Source organism: Macrobrachium nipponense, chromosome 23, assembly GCF_015104395.2.
Source record: "Macrobrachium nipponense isolate FS-2020 chromosome 23, ASM1510439v2, whole genome shotgun sequence".
Lineage (NCBI taxonomy): Eukaryota > Metazoa > Arthropoda > Malacostraca > Decapoda > Palaemonidae > Macrobrachium > Macrobrachium nipponense.
This window is the reverse complement of record NC_061090.1, coordinates 44136189-44156188: the sequence shown is the minus strand read 5'-3', so window position 1 is coordinate 44156188 and position 20000 is coordinate 44136189. Positions and strand designations below refer to the sequence as shown.

The window sequence follows — 20000 nt, the reverse complement described above, 5'->3', positions numbered from 1 at the left end:
AAGCTAGGAGGATTTGTTACAGAGGGAATGTAGAGACTACGTGTAATAAAGACAACAAGAAAATAGGTGCCCTCCTATTTATGCCTAAAATGAAACAAATTACTTCAAAATGAAAAAGTTTATATAAGTTTGTGTATACTTTTGATAACACCATAAAAAACAAAGTGTGTAAAAGTAAATTGGAAGAAGACAATAATGCAGATGATATAAGGGGCGTCATACATAATTAATTACAGTAATTGTGGAGACAAATATAAGGGGGAGACAGGTAGGGGAATAAGGACTAGAATCCAAGAACACAAAAGGGCAGTACAGCTTAACTCGCAGGGGAGTGCTTTAGCTAAGCATTGTTGGGAACAGGACCATAGGAAGGATTTTAAGAAACAGTAGGCTTAAATACAAAAGCAATAACATTAGTCATAGGAGGTTAGTGGAAGGAGCACTCATAAGAGAGATTAAAGTGATCGAAGGAAACAACAGTAGGCTTAAATACAAAAGCAATAACATCAGTCATAGGAGGGTAGTGGAAGGAGTGCTCATAAGAGAGATTAAAGTGATAGAAGGAAACAAAGGTTTCACTCAGAAGATCCCATAAGCCATGCTTTACTGTTAAAAGAAGCTAAGATTGACTCTTCTAACCTGGAGATTAGATTTTCTGCCCAACAAACTGATGGTGACCACTCACCACAAGGGTTAATCCCATTGACCATTAGCTCAGGATATCAGAATGACAAGAGGGGATTAACAACTCTCAAGAGAATGGAAACTAGGATATCCATCACATAGTAAATGGCAGCTGAACAAGAAGTTCTGGAAGACTGCTGGGCTTAACCCAATCTGACCACATACGTATCTCTTGAGAAAGGGCCACAGATTGCGCCTGAAAGTACTCAAGTGTAAATACTTACAAGTAAACAGGTTATACTCAATTATCTTGTGGGTTTTTTTTATTAATAGATTTGCCGGAAGGGAGTGTGTAGAGAATTTAGAAGGGGCTAGTTTTGTTAGGTATGAGCATGGCAGAAGGTTAGGAGCCATAGTACATTTTATGTTATTGCATAGCTTTGAGATAGAGTTGGTTTAGTAAGATGTCTCCCTTGGTGCCATATATGTTTATATAATATATATTTATATATTATATATGATATATATATAGATAATATCTATATAGATATAAATAATATTATATTAATCTATATATATGTATATATTATAATATATATATATTATATTATATATATCTATAAATAATATTCTTATAATAGATCTATATATATTATATATATAATAGCTATATAGATATCTATATAGATATATATATATATATATATATATCTATATAGATATATATACAATATATCTATATATAAGAGATAGATAGAGATATTTTCTATAAGATATATATAATATATCTATATATACATATATCTATCTATATATATATATATATATATATATATATATTATAGCTATATAGATATCTATATATATATGTATATTATATATGTATATATCTATATCTATATATATATATCTATATATAATAATATATATATATATATATATATAATATATATATATATATTATATATGTATGTATGTATGTATGTATGTATGTATGTATGTATGTATCTATAAAATGTGCGCATATGTTTTACAGTATTAATGATTTGCATCTACAGGAATTATTCATATCGTTCTTCATTTCTAGAGACATAGAAGAAAAGATACAAAATTATTTTCTCTGAAAATATGAATTCTATATCATATTGCATTTACAACTGAGCTCACTCGCTCGTCACGCTTGTGGTAATAAAAAGTGGATATTGAAATGAAGTTTGGAACGCTTCGTTAACTTAGGCATTATTATGAACGTTCTTTATATAAGGGAGTCGAATTTTATTTTTCGTTGCAGGCATCAGTGTGACAGTTCGTTATAGACAAGTTATGATTTTTACATTTCGTGAACATAATTGCACTACGTATAAGTAGTTTAAGTATAATCTGTAAATACATGGACAATATTATTTTTATTCAAAAGTTGAGCCTTATTCATATGGGAAAAGCCCAAAGTGGCCATTAACTAAATGCTAGCTTTTAAAGAATATGGCGTTCATTTGAGAAACGTAATAGGAGATGATTGGGAGTGCAGAAAGAAGAGGTAGCTATTAGAGAAGAAAATGATTGTAGTGCAGAAAGAATAGGTAGCTATTAAAGAAGAAAATGTAAATTAACTGATCAGCAAATAAATAGATAAAACTATAAGTAAATTATTGAAGTAAAGATTTGTTTTAGGTTAATAATACTTTGCATCTTCGCTTGAACATTTGAGGTTCTAGTTGCACATCCTAAGGAACACTGTTCCACAATACAACGGTGTTGAAATAAAGAACCTCTAGAATTGGGAACTTCGTAAGCGAGGCACATTTGCTGCATAATAGTGCGGCTGCTCACCAACGCTCTCGGCAGAAGAGGATCAGGGATCAATGGCAAAAGTGAAAGATCTCTGTTGAAATGCAACATATGAAAAATTGACAAACAATTGACCATCCGTCGGTGGTCCAGGTCATAACTGCTAATGTTATGGAAACGGAATCCACCACGAACCTCTCTATCTGAAGGAAATAACTCTGTCAGAAGCAAAAATCCACACCGGAGAACAGTATTCTAGTAAATTAAGGACAAATGACCTAAAGTAGGCTGCATTGATGTTATCACTTTTATAATCACCTATACTACCTAACGTCCGTGCGGCATTTGCAGGCACTTTCATGAAATGTGTCTCAAAAGTAAGATGAGTCAAAACTAGCACTAATTATAGTTAAAGCTGCAGAGACTTTCAGTGAAGTCACATCCACTTGAAGGGGAGGCTGGGGCGGAAAATCAGTAAGAGATTTGTTAATCAATAGTGTACTCGTTTTACTGGAGATGCGTCTCATACTCCGCCGACTACGCCATTCATTATTCTGCTCCATGTCACGACTAAGACTAAGAGCAACTTAATTTCTCATAAGTGAAGACTAGACTAAATCCACTTTTCATAAGTGGAGACTAGACTACATCCACAAGAGTTGCCTCATCGGCATACTGAATAATCTTGTTTTCCAGGCCAACAACCATATCACTTGTATACACAATAAAACAACAGCGGACCAAGAACACTACCCTGTGGAACTCTTCTTAGACACAGTAGATCGTGGTTCGCTAAAGATACCATCAATAGCATCTCGCTGCTGCATACTTCTGTATACCTTTTGACCTTTTAGCGGGAGTGACGGACAGAAAAGTCGATCATTCCGATTCACAGGAAGTTTTTGGGGATGTGGTTGCTTGCAACTTGCCCTTTCTTAGTTGGAGCGACTGCTGGCCTCAATCCTGGATCGAACCACAGGCCCCGCTAATGACATCGCAGTCCTCAGTTTAGATCCCAGGGGAAATGTCTTTGTTCTAGTTGCTTGTGTGTTTCTTCCGTTTGCAGTCAGTCAGGTACACATAGGTTATTCGATTATAATAGTTTGCAGTGGGTGGTGGGGGTCTTTATTTTTGCATGGTTACTCTGTGTAGTTAATTGATTACCATACTTTAAAAGGTTGCAGTCAATGAAAGACGTGCTAAAAGACCTAAGAAGAGAAGTTTACCAGCCTTTGGAAACACGTCTTTTGAGGGTAAATAGTTTGTGTGTGTGTGTGTGTGTGTGTGTGTGTGTGTGTATATATATATATATATATATATATATATATATATATATATATATATATATATATATCATTCGAGCTACAAATGTCCTTTAATATCTAATTCGCTCTACCTCGGAATTGATATATTTTCGTCCCCCTATGGGATCCAACTGGACGGTGGATCGATCCCATGGGGGGACGAAATTATTATCAACTAAAAAATTCCCCCTCGGTACATATATGAAAATATATCAATTCCGAGGTAGAGCGAATTAGATATTAAAGGACAATTTGTAGCTCGAATGATCTATATGAATCACGGTGATGTGATAAGTATTCAATAATATATAATATATATATATATATATATATATATATATATATATATATATATATATATATATATATATCAGATATGAGAGTATATTATATAAAGAAAGGTTTGAGTATACGGTTTTAGAATGGCATGCCATAGTGGAAACTTACATGATCGTTTTGGCCTGACATTAGAATGTAGATTAATAATCATCGGAAAACATTTAATTTTTTAAGTCGTGCATTCTATTCAGTTCATCGGACGTGTATTTAAATGTTTTATAGTTGTTTGGTTAGATGTTCGTGAATTTAATATAGATGAAAATTGATAGTATCATTAGGAGAATTTTTATTTGAAGACCATAGATGGTTGGATAGTCTTGAGCATAAGAAGAATTTAGTGGTAGATTCCAACTCTAAAGGAAGCGGCAGCTCCATCGGTTTGAATGTGTTACCTGGCTGCCAAAGAGAATGAACAGTCGTCTCACCCTTTTGGAGAACAGTGAATTATTATGCCCTTGCAAGTAATTGTTGTGCCTACTTGGAACGGAAAGAGAGTGGAGATAGAGAAGTGTGGACAATGCTGTCTACTAGGCTAATATTTTGGGTTCAGCCCTGTAGGTAAGAAATGCTGTAGTTGTAGTTTATAGACGAGAATGTAAGCTTCAGAATATTACGCCGTATTGAAATCCAGAAACTTTTTTTTTTTTAAACTGATAACAGCGAGAGATCGTTTAATCAATCATCAGTGTCTCATGACAAATCTTTCAGGGCGAAATGAGTAAAGGTATATATTTGTATAGTTTTCATTTTAAAGTATTATCAAAATGGGAACCTAAATTGCTCCATAATTTACTGAAGTAGAGTGAAATTTGGCTGTATGTTGGTGCAGGGGAGGAGCTGCAGAATAGTAAAGTTTTAACCTATTCGCGAAATATTTACAGCTACAACCGATATGTGCTGCTGTATCCAGTGGGGGGTTAGTACCATCAGTGCAGCGTTCCTTCGGCCCCCAGCTGCAACCCCTTCCATTCCATTTACTGTACCACCGTTCATATCCTTGTTCTTCTTTCTTACTTTCCACCTTCTGCTAACAATCGTTTCATAGTGTAACTGCGAGTTTTTTCTCCTGTTACAAATTTAAAATCTTTTACTTTCAATTTACCTTTAAGAGCTGAATGGCCTCATAGGTCCCAGCACCTGGCATTTGGCTTGGATTTTTTTTTATGGCATTCCATTCTGATAAGTAACTGTACAGTACAATCGTTTATTTATTGGTTAAGGTAAATGCTTATAATATTAGCTTTTAGCAAATTAAACTTCTCAGCTGGATAGGAAATATTTTTCAGAATGTTGTTTATATTGATATGTAGTAGTGATTATATTGCTTTTTATTTTAGTAAGAATTCAGACAAAACTTAAACATGAAACGCAAAAGCAAAATGATGATTATAACCAATAGTAATATATTCCATCAAAAGTGTTATAGTGTATATAACATACTTTCAATTTTTTTTTTACCCACGCAAGAATATTTGGAGATCCTGTTTTGTTAAAGCTATCTACTGTTGTTGTACTCACTTGTGTCATAATGTTCACTATCGAGAGAGACGTGGAAATGCAGACTGTGTATGCCCTCTCCTGCCCCATAATTGTTGTGCAAAACACCTGCCACTGAAATGTATTGTGAAATTGCCTTGTCAGAGCTGCATCTCAAGAATGGCAATTCCACAAGGTAAAACTGCAACGGTCTCTGAAATTAATGAAAGCTAGAAACGCGGAACCACTAGTCATAATACCATTATGAATCGCATGATTTGATACGAGAATATGCCAGCCATTATCATAATAACTTTTGAAGAATGCACAGATATGGAAATGACAACGGAAATACATTTTACTTTCTGGAGCCAGCCGCACTACCTTGTGTGTAAGGTGCAATAATGTTTGAAATAATTTTGCGATTTTCAAAGGAGGTACATTCTCTCTCTCTCTCCTTCTCTCTCTCTCTCTCGTCTCTCTTCTTTCTAACTCTCTCTCTCCACAACACCACCACACACACACACACACGCGCGCGCACAAACAGCTGTATGTTCCAATGGACATTGCTAGACTCTTTAATCTTTTACTTTCACTTGAACCTTGTTGTACTTTCTCATCTTCAATTGGACTTTTATTTCGTCTTAGGCCGTGTAAGTTATCTGGTTCTAATCTAGTATTATATACATATATATATATATATATATATATATTATTATATATATATATATATTATAAAATTCATGAATAAATAATTAAGAAAATAGAACATAAGTACATGCAATATCGAAATAATGTTTTACACACAACACATCTTAATAATTTATATTTTTTGCCGGGGGGGGGGAGGGTTATTGCATGTACTTATGTTCATTTTTTAAAGTTTAATGGTTTTATATTCGATAATATATATATATATATATTATATATATATATATAGTATACACACACATATGTGTTTGTCTGTGTATGTAGATGCACTTGAAAATAAGTGCAAGGTGTACTGCATAATAGATGCAAGGTAGAATTTTGATCAGTCACTTGTAAAAGACTCCGACTCTTTTCTCATTGTTTATTGAAACAGTTAACTCTGAAGAACCATTGGGATCCATCAAAGCCGAACAGGATCTGCCTAACCCATCGCTTTAGTGTTTCCCGCCAGACTGGTCGTCGACCACGGTGTGTGTAATTTATGCACCGGCCATCAGAGGTCAGGGCAGGTCAGGCGCGAAATTCAAATCCGGCTTGTGGGCGGGGCAGGCTACAACGGGGGTTTGAGAGAATGGGGAATTGGAGATAGGGGGGGGGGCGGGGGTTGGGGGCTGGGTGGGGGAAGGGGGAGTGTTACTAGCCTTTTCTTCCTTGTAGCCTACTTGTGAGCTAATTTTCAATTTGCATTCTCATCTGTATGCAAGAGCCATGTGGTGATAACCCCCCTTCAAGGTATGATATATTTTGTGCTTTATCGTCAGTGATATCCTTTTGATGACGAGAGGAAAGAGAGCCCCAGGGCACTCAACGATTAGAATCGATTCCTCGCAATGGGTGAGTGAATGTGTGTGAGTGCGTGTGTGTGGGGGGGGGGGGGGGGGCGGGTGGAGGGAAGAACTCCGCAAAAGTTGTTATGGGTGAAACCACAAAAGCTTGGCGATCTTCATCGTGTGCTCGAGGAAGGAGGATGAGGCTGGGGCATGTCATGCTTCGTAAAGACGGGGGAGGGTACGGAAGGGTATGTAGACAGTTGGAGGTGAAGAAGGGTCTGTTGGAGGGAGGGCAAAGACTGGTACTCCCAGTCCCAGCTCCTTTCTTCCCTTATTTCATTTTTAGTCTCACTCTTGTTAGGTCTACTGGAGAGAGGAGAGAGTTTATAACAAGAGTGAGCGAGCTTTATGGCATAATGTACATAGACAGAGCTTCTTTCAAGACTCATAAAGATTAAATTATACATATATATATATAAGTATTATATAATATCTATATATATATTATAATATATATAGCGATTGATCATGGCGTACAACTACTTTAAATAAGCTTCTTAGTATATTTCAACGTTTAGATATTATGAACCCTTATTCTGATATAAATAGGCAATTTAACAGGTGAAGACTTTAAAAGAATTAAGATTTTTTATTTTCAGTTTTAGTTGGATACTACGTGCATACACAACAAATGTATGTATGTATGTATGCGCATAGACGACACACGCACACAGACAGAGAATGAGAGAAGGGCGCAGAATGGCTGCATCTTGTTTTCTCTCTCCTTGTCTCCTCCCACAACACACAGTTTGTTTTTGTCTTCTTTTCTCTTATCCTGAGCATATCCCATTTCGTGCAGAGGTTACCTTAACGGGGTTACCTCTTATCCATTAATGATGCAAAGCGTCCTGAAGCGTAACCTTTCCACTTCTTGTTCACTGTTTTTATGTTCATATTTTTTTTCTTTTCATATTTTTTGGGGGGGTGTTCATCGTTTCGTACCGTCATCGAGAACTTTATTGTACACTTTCTTCGCCTTGTATATTCAAGAGGAGTACTTTTTTGCATAAACGGCGTACAAGTCGTGCAGAATTAACCCTCTTGAACTCGGCCTCCGAGGTGGTGGAGTGGAGCCCCGAACAATTTCAGACCGCACGAAAAATGAGCCAATTGCCAAGTTGCCAGGTCATCCTCATCCCGTAGACGACGGACCCTGGCAAAGATATCGGCAGATTTACTCCTTTTCCTTTTCTCCCTCACCACTTTGTATTTTCCACAGTAATATATACTACGTTATGACCACCGCCGTTCCATATAACGCTCGACAAGCTTCGTGATAGATGTTATTGTAAACTATTTTGCTTTTCCTTGAACACGAACAATTACAGCATTTGATTGTTAGAAACTATGGAATAAGAATGACATGTTCTCAAAAATATTCTAATTTTTATTCCCAGAACAGCCGTATAATGGTTGTTGTTTGACGTTGTACGAATAATGGAAACTTTGACTATGTGAGTTCTGAATAGTACCTTGTCATTTTTGGGTTTGTAGATGGCGAGTATGTATTCACAGGTCTCGATACGTGAAATGTGGGCGATAGCCATGGCCAATGATTACCATCTGCTTCTTACACTTTATTTCAGTGCAGCTATTACCTGTCAGTTGCATTAAACTCGAGAAAGTGCACATTTTCCGTTAGGTATATGTTTTTCGTTGCAGTGGTTTATAAGTCTTTACACAAGGTTATTGCTCACAAGCAAGTTAGATTTAATAAAAATTGTCATTTAACTGCAGGTATGTTATAGGTCAGTGAACATAATCTTGTTCTCTATTTATATTAACGATTTCCATTTCAATAGAAGTTAAATTATTTCATTCACCCCGTTATTTTTCATACACCCCCTTGCCGTATAAGTAAAACAAGGGCAGACACAAAGAAGCGTATCTCTATATTGACAAAAAAAAAAAAAAAAAAAAGATACCAGTGCAACTAGCCATTTTTGGAAATAACAGATACTTATCTTTTGTAAAGAAAAAACAATTCTCAATTCTCTGGCAACCCATGAAGGCTCATAAGAGCTGAGAAGCGAAGAGATTGTCGAGAGAGTGGAATGGCGAAAATCTCCGACTGAGATTACCAAACTCTCCCAAATACCAGCAGGAAAGCGAAGCCCTGCTCGCGGTGCGTGACCTAGAAAGAGGCGTCGGCAGTTGTCCAACTGAGCCACATCCGGGAGAAGAATGTTCAGGGAAGACCGAGAATGATAACTTTTCACTTACCAGAGTCATTTGAAAGGTAAAATCAGAGCCAGGTTTTGATGAATGCGGAAGTCTTCTGATTAGGTTTCATCGCGAGGGGGTAGTGACGTTAGTGCACCTCATGCGATGCACTGTAGGCATTACTTAAGGATCTATGCAGCTTGCTTTCGGGCTCTAGCTGCAACCCCTTTCGTTCCCCTTTCTGTGCCTCCTTTCATATTCTCTTTCTTCATCTTATTGTCCACCCTCTCCTAACCTAACAAATAATTACACCTTTCAAACCTTTTACTTTTCAGTTTCAATGCTGAACGACCTCATAGGTCCCAGTGTTTGGCCTTAGGCCTAAATTCTATATTCAATTCAATTCTGATTAGATTTTGAGCCAGCCAAAACGGAGAAAGTGCATAGAAAAGGGAATTACATTCCATACATAACGAGACACTTCTCCATTAAGAAGGAGTTATGCTACAGAGCGACGATTACAGTAAGTGAACAACGACTTCCTATATCGTAAAATCGCACTCAAGCAGGCTTATGATATTTCTCCATATCAAATGCCTCTTAGTCTAAAATGTTACCTGATGAAATAATGATTAACGTACATTATTCATAACAGTTTTTATAGTAAAGGCGGAAGTCGTACTGGATGATAAAAGAACATTTCGTGCCTTCTTGATATTCCTACATTGATTGTTTAATGCTTAGTTAGTAAGTATTATACAGTCAGGGTTTAATTGAGGACAGAAATTTTAATGCACTGGTATAAGAGTCAAAACTTCAACTCTGTCGTGTTTCTCTATCGACAGTTGCCAAATGGAACCTGAAGTTGCTAGAAAGGTGAAAGGAAAGCGGAAATGAAAAATGTTGACTTTTTCAGTTTAATTGATGTTTTTACAATTGATATAAATTTGAATAGCCGTTGTAGTTCATTTAGACTGGAAATTTCGTTGTTTTCTCCACAATTTCCGTGCTTTTGGGCCTAAGTAGCTTTGTTGACAAACAGTGAAATAAGTACTCTATATGAAAAAAATGTATCTGTTCTTATGCACACACAAAGATATATATATATATATATATATATATATATATATATATATATATATATATACACATATACACATACACATATATGTATATAATATACGTACATATATACATATAGTGTGTACATGTGTTCACATTTCAGTAGTTTTTTAAGATTGTAGTTAAAGAAATGACTTGGATATCTAGAGGCTTTATCATGGCAAAAATGATTTTCTTGGTTGTAATTTCATAGCAGCTTATAAAAACCTGTAGTAGGGCTTCTGTTTAGGAACGGTGACGATACTACAAAGGTTAATTATTTTGGTTATATAATTTTTACGATGAATTGCTATTTATCATCTGTAGTTCTTCGTTAAATGGTTTTTTTTTGACATGCATGAGTTTCATAAACTTTTTCACAATTGTTTATAGTAACCTCAGGTTCTAGAGACAACTTGATATTTTGAATAAGAAATAAGTAAACTTGGAGAGGGTGTATGGCTTTTAACTTCTTTATCTTACAACAGACCTTGTATGTACCATACCATCACTTTTTCCTCCTGTAGGTTTCTGTATAAGGATGAGTAACTCTTCCTTAGCCTTAAAATAATTGCACTACTCCTGTAATTCTTTCTGATTTGTTTCTGATTTGGTAATGACTCAATTTCGATTTTATTTCACCTATTAAAAATTTAATCTTACGTGTATTCACAATACGTATTGTGGATATCAAATTCATCATCAGTAATTTCTCAATCAGTAAATCTGTTACAGCAACAGAGGAAAAGCGAAACACTGGAGATGCTAAGTAATTTAATCTTATTACCAAGACATGGTCACAGCAACAGAGGAAAATCAGCGAAACAGACTGGAGATGCTAAGTAAGTTTATCTTTTGCCACGACATGTTCCTCCTTCATCATCTGTAATTTCTCAATCAGTAAATCTGTTACAGCAACAGAGGAAAAGCGAAACACTGGAGATGCTAAGTAATTTAATCTTATTGCCAAGACATGGTCTCAGCATGTCTTGGTAACCTGACGAAAGTACTTAGACATATCCAGTGTTTCACTTTTCCTTTGTTGCTGTAACGCTGCTCGTAAAATCATCACGTTTTATAATTTTTCGTGATTGAAAATCAAATATTATATATTTATAACATATATTATATATACATATATAATGATATATAATATATATATATATATATATATATATATATATATATATAGTATGTATATATAATATTTGATTTTCAATTACGAAAAATTTAAAAACGTGACGATTATACGAGCAGCGTTACAGCAACAAAGGAAGAGGAGAGAGAGAGAGAGAGAGAGAGAGAGAGAGAGAGAGAGAGAGCGCGCGGCTTGCACCCTGGTCTTCTGGAAGGCTCGCTGCTTAGTAACTGATCACTGCAATTAGGTATCGAATCCAGCAAAGCGATTAGGTATTGAACATATTGTTTCCTCAGGTGGACAATTTTTTTTTTCTATTTTGGTGTTTTCCATATGCGAAAAGGTGTAATTATGGTTATTTTTTCCAAAGTTCATCGCAGATTTTTTTGTGAATACGTAAACATTCCGTGGGTTCAGCAGCACATTAATTATTTATGTAGTTGCATGTGAACTCTGCAGAACATCAAACAGCGCAGTAATCCATTAGGCCCTGTCATCTTATGCACGAATTCTCGTTGCATTCATTGCATAGCAAAGCCCTAATTAGCATTGTAACTTGAAGAATCGTCCAAGAAATCAAGGTCTTGAATGTTTTCTCATTAATTATAGTTCCTCCATTGCAAAGAGTTAAAGCTATGATTTGATCGATGTGTTAAAGATCCTTATTTTTTTTCTTAATCTATAAATTGTGTAATTGTGAGAGGTACGCATGTGGAGACTGTGCTCTCGGTGCTCCATGGTAACAGTAGAGCGCCTCTCTCTCTCTCTCTCTCTCTCTCTCTCTCTCTCTCTCTCTCTCTGTGCAAATATATTGAATAACGGCAAATTTTTAGGGTAGTTACATGGGGTCTGAAATAAGAAACGCTCCGCAGACTTTCGAGAAAGCTAGAATTAAGGCAAGCTAGGTTAGTTATTCAAAATTTGATTGACTAATAATACACATACTTATTATTTTATTTCTTTTTAACAGCTATTTTGAATAATCTCCAAGTAAATCCTTTTCTTACAAACCAATTGGGTGTTAATTACTACTAATGATGTGTGAACTGTGATGTTACTGTTGCTCTGTATTATTGATCATTTTATCAGAAATTGCTACTGTGGCCACTAAGTTGGTAAGGTTTTAGATGTCTTTGTGACTTGGCTGAATAGTGTTTCCTTCACATATTAATAAGGATTCGAAAATATAAGCTCAGATGAGCATGAATTGTTTGGAAAGCATGATGCCGTGACAAACTTCGATTAGACTGTACGTTTTTATAGTAAAGTTCCGGCTACCTTGATTTCGCAGGGCAAGTATTCATTCTTTCTTTTTGTATTTTCTTTGACAATTTTTCTTTCGACGAATAGGCGCTTGCATATAATGTTCACAAATGACATGATTTCAAACATTTGACTTGATTGTCTGCCTTTCTCCTTTTCAACTGCAACACGGGAATAAGCTTACCATTTTTGCATTGCGTTGTCAGGAATGAAACCTTTCCACCAGAACTGCTATGAATCATACTGTTAACCAATGTCACGTTTTGGTCATTTTCCATCATCAACAACGTCATCATTATTATTCATTAGTAAAACGACATTTTAAAGTTTAATCGGGAGTTGTTATATGTAAGTAAATAGAAAGGTGTCATTTTGAAGAAGAGAGAGAGAGAGAGAGTACTGGAACAATGAGGAAAGTATTAAAATGAACTTTGCGGTTTACATTATGAAATTGCCTACATTAAGTTTGGTGTTATATGAAACAAACAAACGACGTCCTTCACTGGAATTTTAACGAAAAGTCAAACTTTGCGAGATGCCCTTCATTACTCGTAGATGGAAATCAGGCCATCTACTTTAAGCTGACTTTCTATTTACTTTAATATGGCAACTCCACATTAAACTAATTGTGTTTATAATATATATATACTATATATATATATATATATATATATATATATATATATATATATATAGATAGATATATATATATATATATATATATAGATATATATATATATATATATATATATATATATATATATATATATCTATATATCCTATAATATATTATATATAATATACATATATATTATGTTATAAATAATATAATGTGTATACATATATACATATATTTACTGTTTAATATAATTTTCCGCTGCATGTACAAAGCCGAGATAAAAATATTTTCGCCAAAAATGTACAGTGTTGAAGTAAATGTCGCTGAAGATGAATTTATGTTCGCAGAAGACGGCTTCGGCGTAGAGTCAGTACCAGGAACAAACATTTAAAGAGAATTGTTGTTAGGCGGCGTGTGCTTCCTTTGTGAATTTTGCCGCGTATGTATTTATTTTTATTTTATTCATGACAGTGTCTGGGAGAACGACACCCTACTGATACTACATCATGAGACAACGGAGGAAGCCAGGCCGGAGTTATCTGAAGGGAGTACTTCCAGTTTTCTCCTTTGGCAAGATAAAGACTTGCCCGAAGAGGAGAAGAGCCGATGGGCGACAAGGGCGGTGATACTACGTGTTGATATCGGACGGGGAACCTTATTGCAATCGCCACTCCTGGAAACGGGCGATGGTACCCGCTTCTTTCTCGAGCCCATGTTCGACCCTTCCAGTGGGTCGTGGTGTTCTCAGGTCAGGATCTATACTTTCATGCTCTCTCTCTCTCTCTCTCTCTCTCTCTCTCTCTCTCTCTCTCTCTCTCTCTTTGAGTAAGCCTTAAGTAAACCTTTTATTCTCGATGTCCTTTGTGTATGCAAAAGAAATTTTTTAGGATTTGCAGGAAAATATTCAATAATAGATTTTTTATATAAAAACTTACATGAATAATTTTATAAAGTTTCGTGAACTGCAGACTCTTCCATGTGACTCTCACTCTTGACGTTAGTTAATGTAATGTTTTCCTTTTTGTTATTTTAAGCGTTGCTTTTTTTTATTATTATTATAAATCTTATTGATCTTACTATACTCTACTACTCCCCTCATCCCCGAGTTTCATTGTTACTTGTTCCTTGATTTTGTCTATAAGAAAATTTGTACTAACTCGTCACACTACTCCATTCATGACCACTGTTTTGAAAATCTTAGTCTTAACTGTAGCTGCACTAGGTTTTTTTAGCGGCCCTATTTCTGTGAATGTATTGAATTTGCAGTGTTGCTTTGTAACATTTTTTTTTCTTTTACCTTTTTCCACTTGAAACCATTTGCATATAATTAATCATTTTATGAAGCCAATGTATAAGTAGCGCGGTTAACTCTCTCTCTCTCTCTCGTTCCCCTTTGCTCATATTAGTACGCTTCTCCTTTGCAGATCGAGTACTCTTACAAGTCGCCTGGGGACTTTCGGCCGAAAGTGACAGTAACAAATCCTTTAGGAAGTGTCGAGGCTCACTTAAATACCACCATTCAGGTGCAAGAGCTCCCCACCTCGGTAAGTAGGAATATTAAACGAGGCCAAATATATTCGTCCCAGAAGTGTGCGCGATCGTTCACCATTTTGTTTGTTTATTTGGTCAGTTTTCTGTTATTTGCCTTGTTCTTTATAAAGGAGAAATGGGAATTGGGTTTGTAATATTTTCACTTACTTTTTCTATTTACTATGTTCAGATATATAAAAATATGTCTTACAATTAAAAATCTGTAGTTTAAGATTAACATTAATTACCTGTAGTTTTAAGGTTAACATCAATTACAGGATTACTGATAGAGTTGGACTTTGACATCTGTTCATTATTTCTATTCTGTTAATATCACGTTATTGAAATAAGTATATAAACAGAGATATGTACAAGTATAGCGAACACCCTCATGAAAGGATCAATCTTTTATTCTTTGCCATACGATACACAGCTTATTTATTACACACACACACACACACACACACACACACACGCACACACACATATATATATAGAATATATATATATATATCTATTTATATATATATATATATATATATATATATATAAGCTGTGTATCGTATGGCAAAGAACAAAAATATCATTGAGCCCATCAGAAGGATGCTCGCTTTATCTCTTCATAGTTTTTGTTTATATAGCTATTCTCAATAACATGGTACTAATGTTTATATATATATATATAATATATATATATATATAGTATATATATATATATATGTATGTATATATATGTGTGTGTGTGTGTGTGTGTGTGTGTGTGTGTGTGTGTGGCGTGTGCATGTGTAATAAACATGCAGTATTTTTTCTCGGCACTTTTTTTTATGTGCACACACACACACACACACACACACACACACACACACATATATATATATATATATATATATATATAGTATTATAATATATATATATGTATGTATGTATGTATGTATATAGATGGATAGATAGATTTATAGATATGAATTTGTCCGCTTACGCGTATACAGTGTTTGCTAGTGTATATGCGTCTCAAGTAAATGGATATAGACCATTACCTTTACATGTTTTCCTAATGTGTTACCGTTTCACAACTATGTCTCTTTGGTTATTTTTACCATAAGTAGGACACTAAATATCTCCCGAAGCAACAGATCACGGACCAGGTTGATGGATATTTCTGGCGTTGTAATCGAGGAAACATCCCAGGCAATATCCCAAGTATAATCGGTAAATGGACGTGTTTGCATCCTAAGGTATTTTTTGATGTCTGACTTGACCTTTAAATGTCAGCGGACGCAGTGTGTTTGAAATCGATGCCGGTGTCTGAATATCTGCTCTATAATTCATAGGAGCCGAGATGATGCTCGTATATCCTCGGTAAGCCTCATAAGGCGGCATGTTGGCGTCCTCGCATGGTATTGGAAATATCGGGTTCGGTTCGACTGGAGGCCTGTTTTGTGTAGTTGGACGGGTAGTTAGGCAGTTTAATTGCATGCCAATGGGACGCGGGCTCGTCTTTTAATTACAAGAATCTTCAGCGATTAGCCAGGCGATCACCGAAAGTAAGTTTGGATCGTATATTTAGAAAATTGTCAATAGACTTGACTGTAATTAAAACCGACGAATGTTAATTATTGCGTTCAGTGGACTGGCAAAATATATAATTAATGCTAAGATTAGCCGGCATAGACGCCCGTGTAATTTCAGTCCTTTTCGTTGTTGGCTGTTTGGAAGTGGCAAGACGCCGTCAAACAGGTAGGTCTCGTAGCCGAACAAATCGAGGTTGTGACGTCCGGTCTAGTTATTGTCAGGCTTTTGTTGCTGCAGTTTTTGTTTTTTGGTCGTTTGTGCATTCTTTTAATTCTGTCAGCAAGCCTAACTGTATCGGTTGTTAAAGCATTTTAGGTTTACAAATGCTTATTTTTTTGCTCGTGCTTAATTTCTGACACACAAGACTGTTTGTATTCAAAGTTTGTTGTGGTTGTTTTGTGTCTCGTTTTTATCGAAAAGATGATAATAACGGTGCAGCACAACAACTAATCAAAAAAGTTGGAAATACTGTTACGTATATATAGCACAACTGTACAATAGTCTTCCTCACAAACGTTTTTATGAAAACACCAGAGACCTTATGATCGTTGGCATCGCTTGCTGCTGAACAAGAAAATGCTTAGCTGTTGCATATTAAATTTTATACTTTTGCATTAAATGTTATTACATTTTGTAATACAGCAGTAAGGAAAACCCAGGATCATTTGAGGTGCACCTGAAATACAGAAGGAAATCCCGTAGGGGGTTAGTGTCGACAGTGTACCTCATGCGATACACTGTAGGCGTTATCTAAGATTCTTTGCAGCGTGCCTTCGGCCCCTAGCTGCAACCGTTTTCGTTCCTTTTACTGCGCATCCGTCCATATTTTCTTCCTTTCATCTTACTTTCCACCCTCCCCTAGCAACTGATTCACAGTGCAACTGCGAGGTTTTCCTCCTGTTACTCCTTTCAAACCTTTTTATTGTCATAGAGCCCAGTGCTTGGCTTTTGGCCTAAATTCTGTATGCGATCAATACAGAAGGGGGGAGTGTGTGTACGTATAAGTAGAGAAGGATCGATTATATGGTCCAGAGGAGATAAGCAAAAGAGGCACGAGTTGATGGCGTGAGTATTTTGAAGATTTATGTTTTGATAAGAGAAGAGGGTTGATGTGGATGACACAAGATTGGCAAGTGTTGGGACAAATTTGAAAATTTTTGAGGAAATTATGGTTGAGGATGTAACGAAGGCAAAATAAGAGGCTAAAATATGAAGAGAAAACGGATATTGCTGGGATTACAAGGAAGGAGATATGATATAGCGCTGAAAGAAAGACTTGAGTAGCTAAGTAGGGTACGTAAGGTATGTCTGCATGAGGGAAAAGGTTCAAACTAATAGGTGAGAGGAATGATTACTCTTTTGTATGAAGGTAAAGTTGATAGAGAAGACAATAAGAATGATAGTTGGATAGCTTTCTTATTATGCCAGTAAAGGTGTATGGTAAAATTGAGAGGGGAGAACATATGTAATAGTGCCGGATAGGGAAAGGACATGGACCTAGAGAACGTTTATAATAGAATTGATAGAGAGGTAATGTAGTATGTATGTATGTGTTCCTGAGATCAAAAGTTTTTATGATGTAAGTGAATCGTGTGTCAGATTTGTAGGTTTGTGAGGAGTTGTCTTGTGTATAAGTGGATGAAACAAAAGTTTGTCTATGTGGCTGTTTAATATCTTTATGAAAGGATATATGCAAGAAGTCGAGGAAAGGAAAATAAATGTAGCTGCAAAGTTGTGAATGAGAAGTGGGTTGTTGAATAGAGTTGTGAAGAAGGGTGGTGAATGGATTGTGGACATGATCAGATGTTTGCAGACAACACAGTACGTATGATTGAGATAGTGAAGAGAAACTAAAACGAATACAAAGCGTTTGAATGTGTTTGCAAGATTAAGTGTGAGCAAGAGTAAGGTTCTGATGGTAACCAGGAATAGGGAGCAGCCAATGCTAGCTGATGGTTAGAGACTAGAAGTAGAATCGTATAAGAATTGTGAATCAAGTTTTTGGATATTGCCAGTTGAGTGGCAGAGTGGGTAAGGTAGCAGGAATTATGTGTGCATTTAAAAGGTTGGGAGGAAACTAGGATTATCTGTGTAAAGCAAGTATGAATTGGGCTGTTGAAACAACTCTTCTCAGTGGAAGTGAATTGTGGATGTTGAATGCAAATGAATGAAAGAAGATCGAAGCTGTATAGTTGAGTTTTTTACATGAATAAAAGATGTGAAAAGTAGATAGAGAGCAGTGATCATAGGGTTAGATGAGTAGGTAAGTGTGTGGATTAGGGTTTTTTTTTTATTAGGAAGTAAGAAGGGAAAATGATAGGCCGATGAAACGAGCATAAAGTTTGGAAGTGTATGGAAGGGAGAGGATAGGAAGACCCAGGAAGGGACGAATATGAAAGAAGTACTAGAAAGAAGGGCCCTCAGCGTTCAAAGAAACGAGAGAGTACGGGCAAGATATAGATGAATGACAGTGAGTGTGTGTGTGTGTGTGTGTGTGTGTTTAGGAGAGCTTTGACACGCTACAAATGAGTCTCCTTCGTATGAGTATAAAGCAAAAAAAAGTGAGGGTTTTTCGCAAAGGCGATTTCTCTATGGTTCAGCAGTTTTAAGTGTGAGGAGAACAGTGATCGTTATCTTTTTCTTTTAAAGTTGAAGAAAAAAAAACATATATATATATATATATATATATATATATATATGTGTGTGTGTGTGTGTGTGTGTGTGTGTGTGTGTGTGTGTATATTCACACACACACACCCGTTACCTCTTGATTATCTTGATTGGATTACGGAAGATGTAAAAGAATATAAAAAAGAGAGTAGTTTGTGCAAAACTTTTCTGGAGAATATCATGCTAAGAATAAATTGTCGTTTATTCTCTTTTATTGTGTTCATTATGATTTTCCTAATCGTCATCACTGTATCTTTCGCTTTCATCGTCGTTTGTCCTGTTGATGAAATGAACTCATTTTCATCAAAGTTTCAGGAACGAGCTTCGTTTCCTTTTGGCTTTGCAACAGGTTTTACGGAACAACGGCAAATTAGATCAAGCCCTAATACTGGGGTTTATTCGCTGGATAATGAAATTCTATATCTAATTCTATATCTAATTTTGGCTTTCGCTGAGAGCAGAGAAGCGGAAAGTTTTGGAGAGGAGGAAGAGGAGAGGCCGGGGAGGATGAAAGGAAGAAGTAATTGTGATGTGGGAAGCATTTTTCTTTTTGTCTTTGTTGGAAAAATTGAATCATTATTGTGTCTGCGTGTCGTTTTCACAATTTTTCACTGCTCGATCTATTTCCATTCCATTTATGGAACATTTTGTTATGCTCAGAATTGCTTAACACGACTAATGTATTAACTCGTCATTACCTAACATAAGGCTGCAGAGTATGCGAATATTCTCTATAAAAGATACAAATTCCCGTTCCTCTTTTTAGTCTTATCTTCTTCGACTTCAATGCTTGAAATTTCTTCTCATTCTTTTCTTCGTTTTTCTTCCGGGGATTCATTTCCTTTGATTTGCTGAATAATGCTGGGCCAAAT

At 35.8% G+C, this 20000-nt stretch overlaps 1 protein-coding gene across 1 annotated transcript in view; it reads left to right on the top strand.

The window, feature by feature from the left end:
- The window catches only part of LOC135200284 (uncharacterized), an 880536-nt gene that overhangs the window by 760401 nt on the left and 100135 nt on the right, over window positions 1-20000 (top strand). Inside the window, exons 5-6 of the mRNA XM_064228779.1 lie at window positions 13828-14104; window positions 14781-14900. Of these exons, the coding sequence (XP_064084849.1) occupies window positions 13828-14104; window positions 14781-14900 (397 nt within the window). The remainder of the gene's footprint in view (window positions 1-13827; window positions 14105-14780; window positions 14901-20000) is intronic.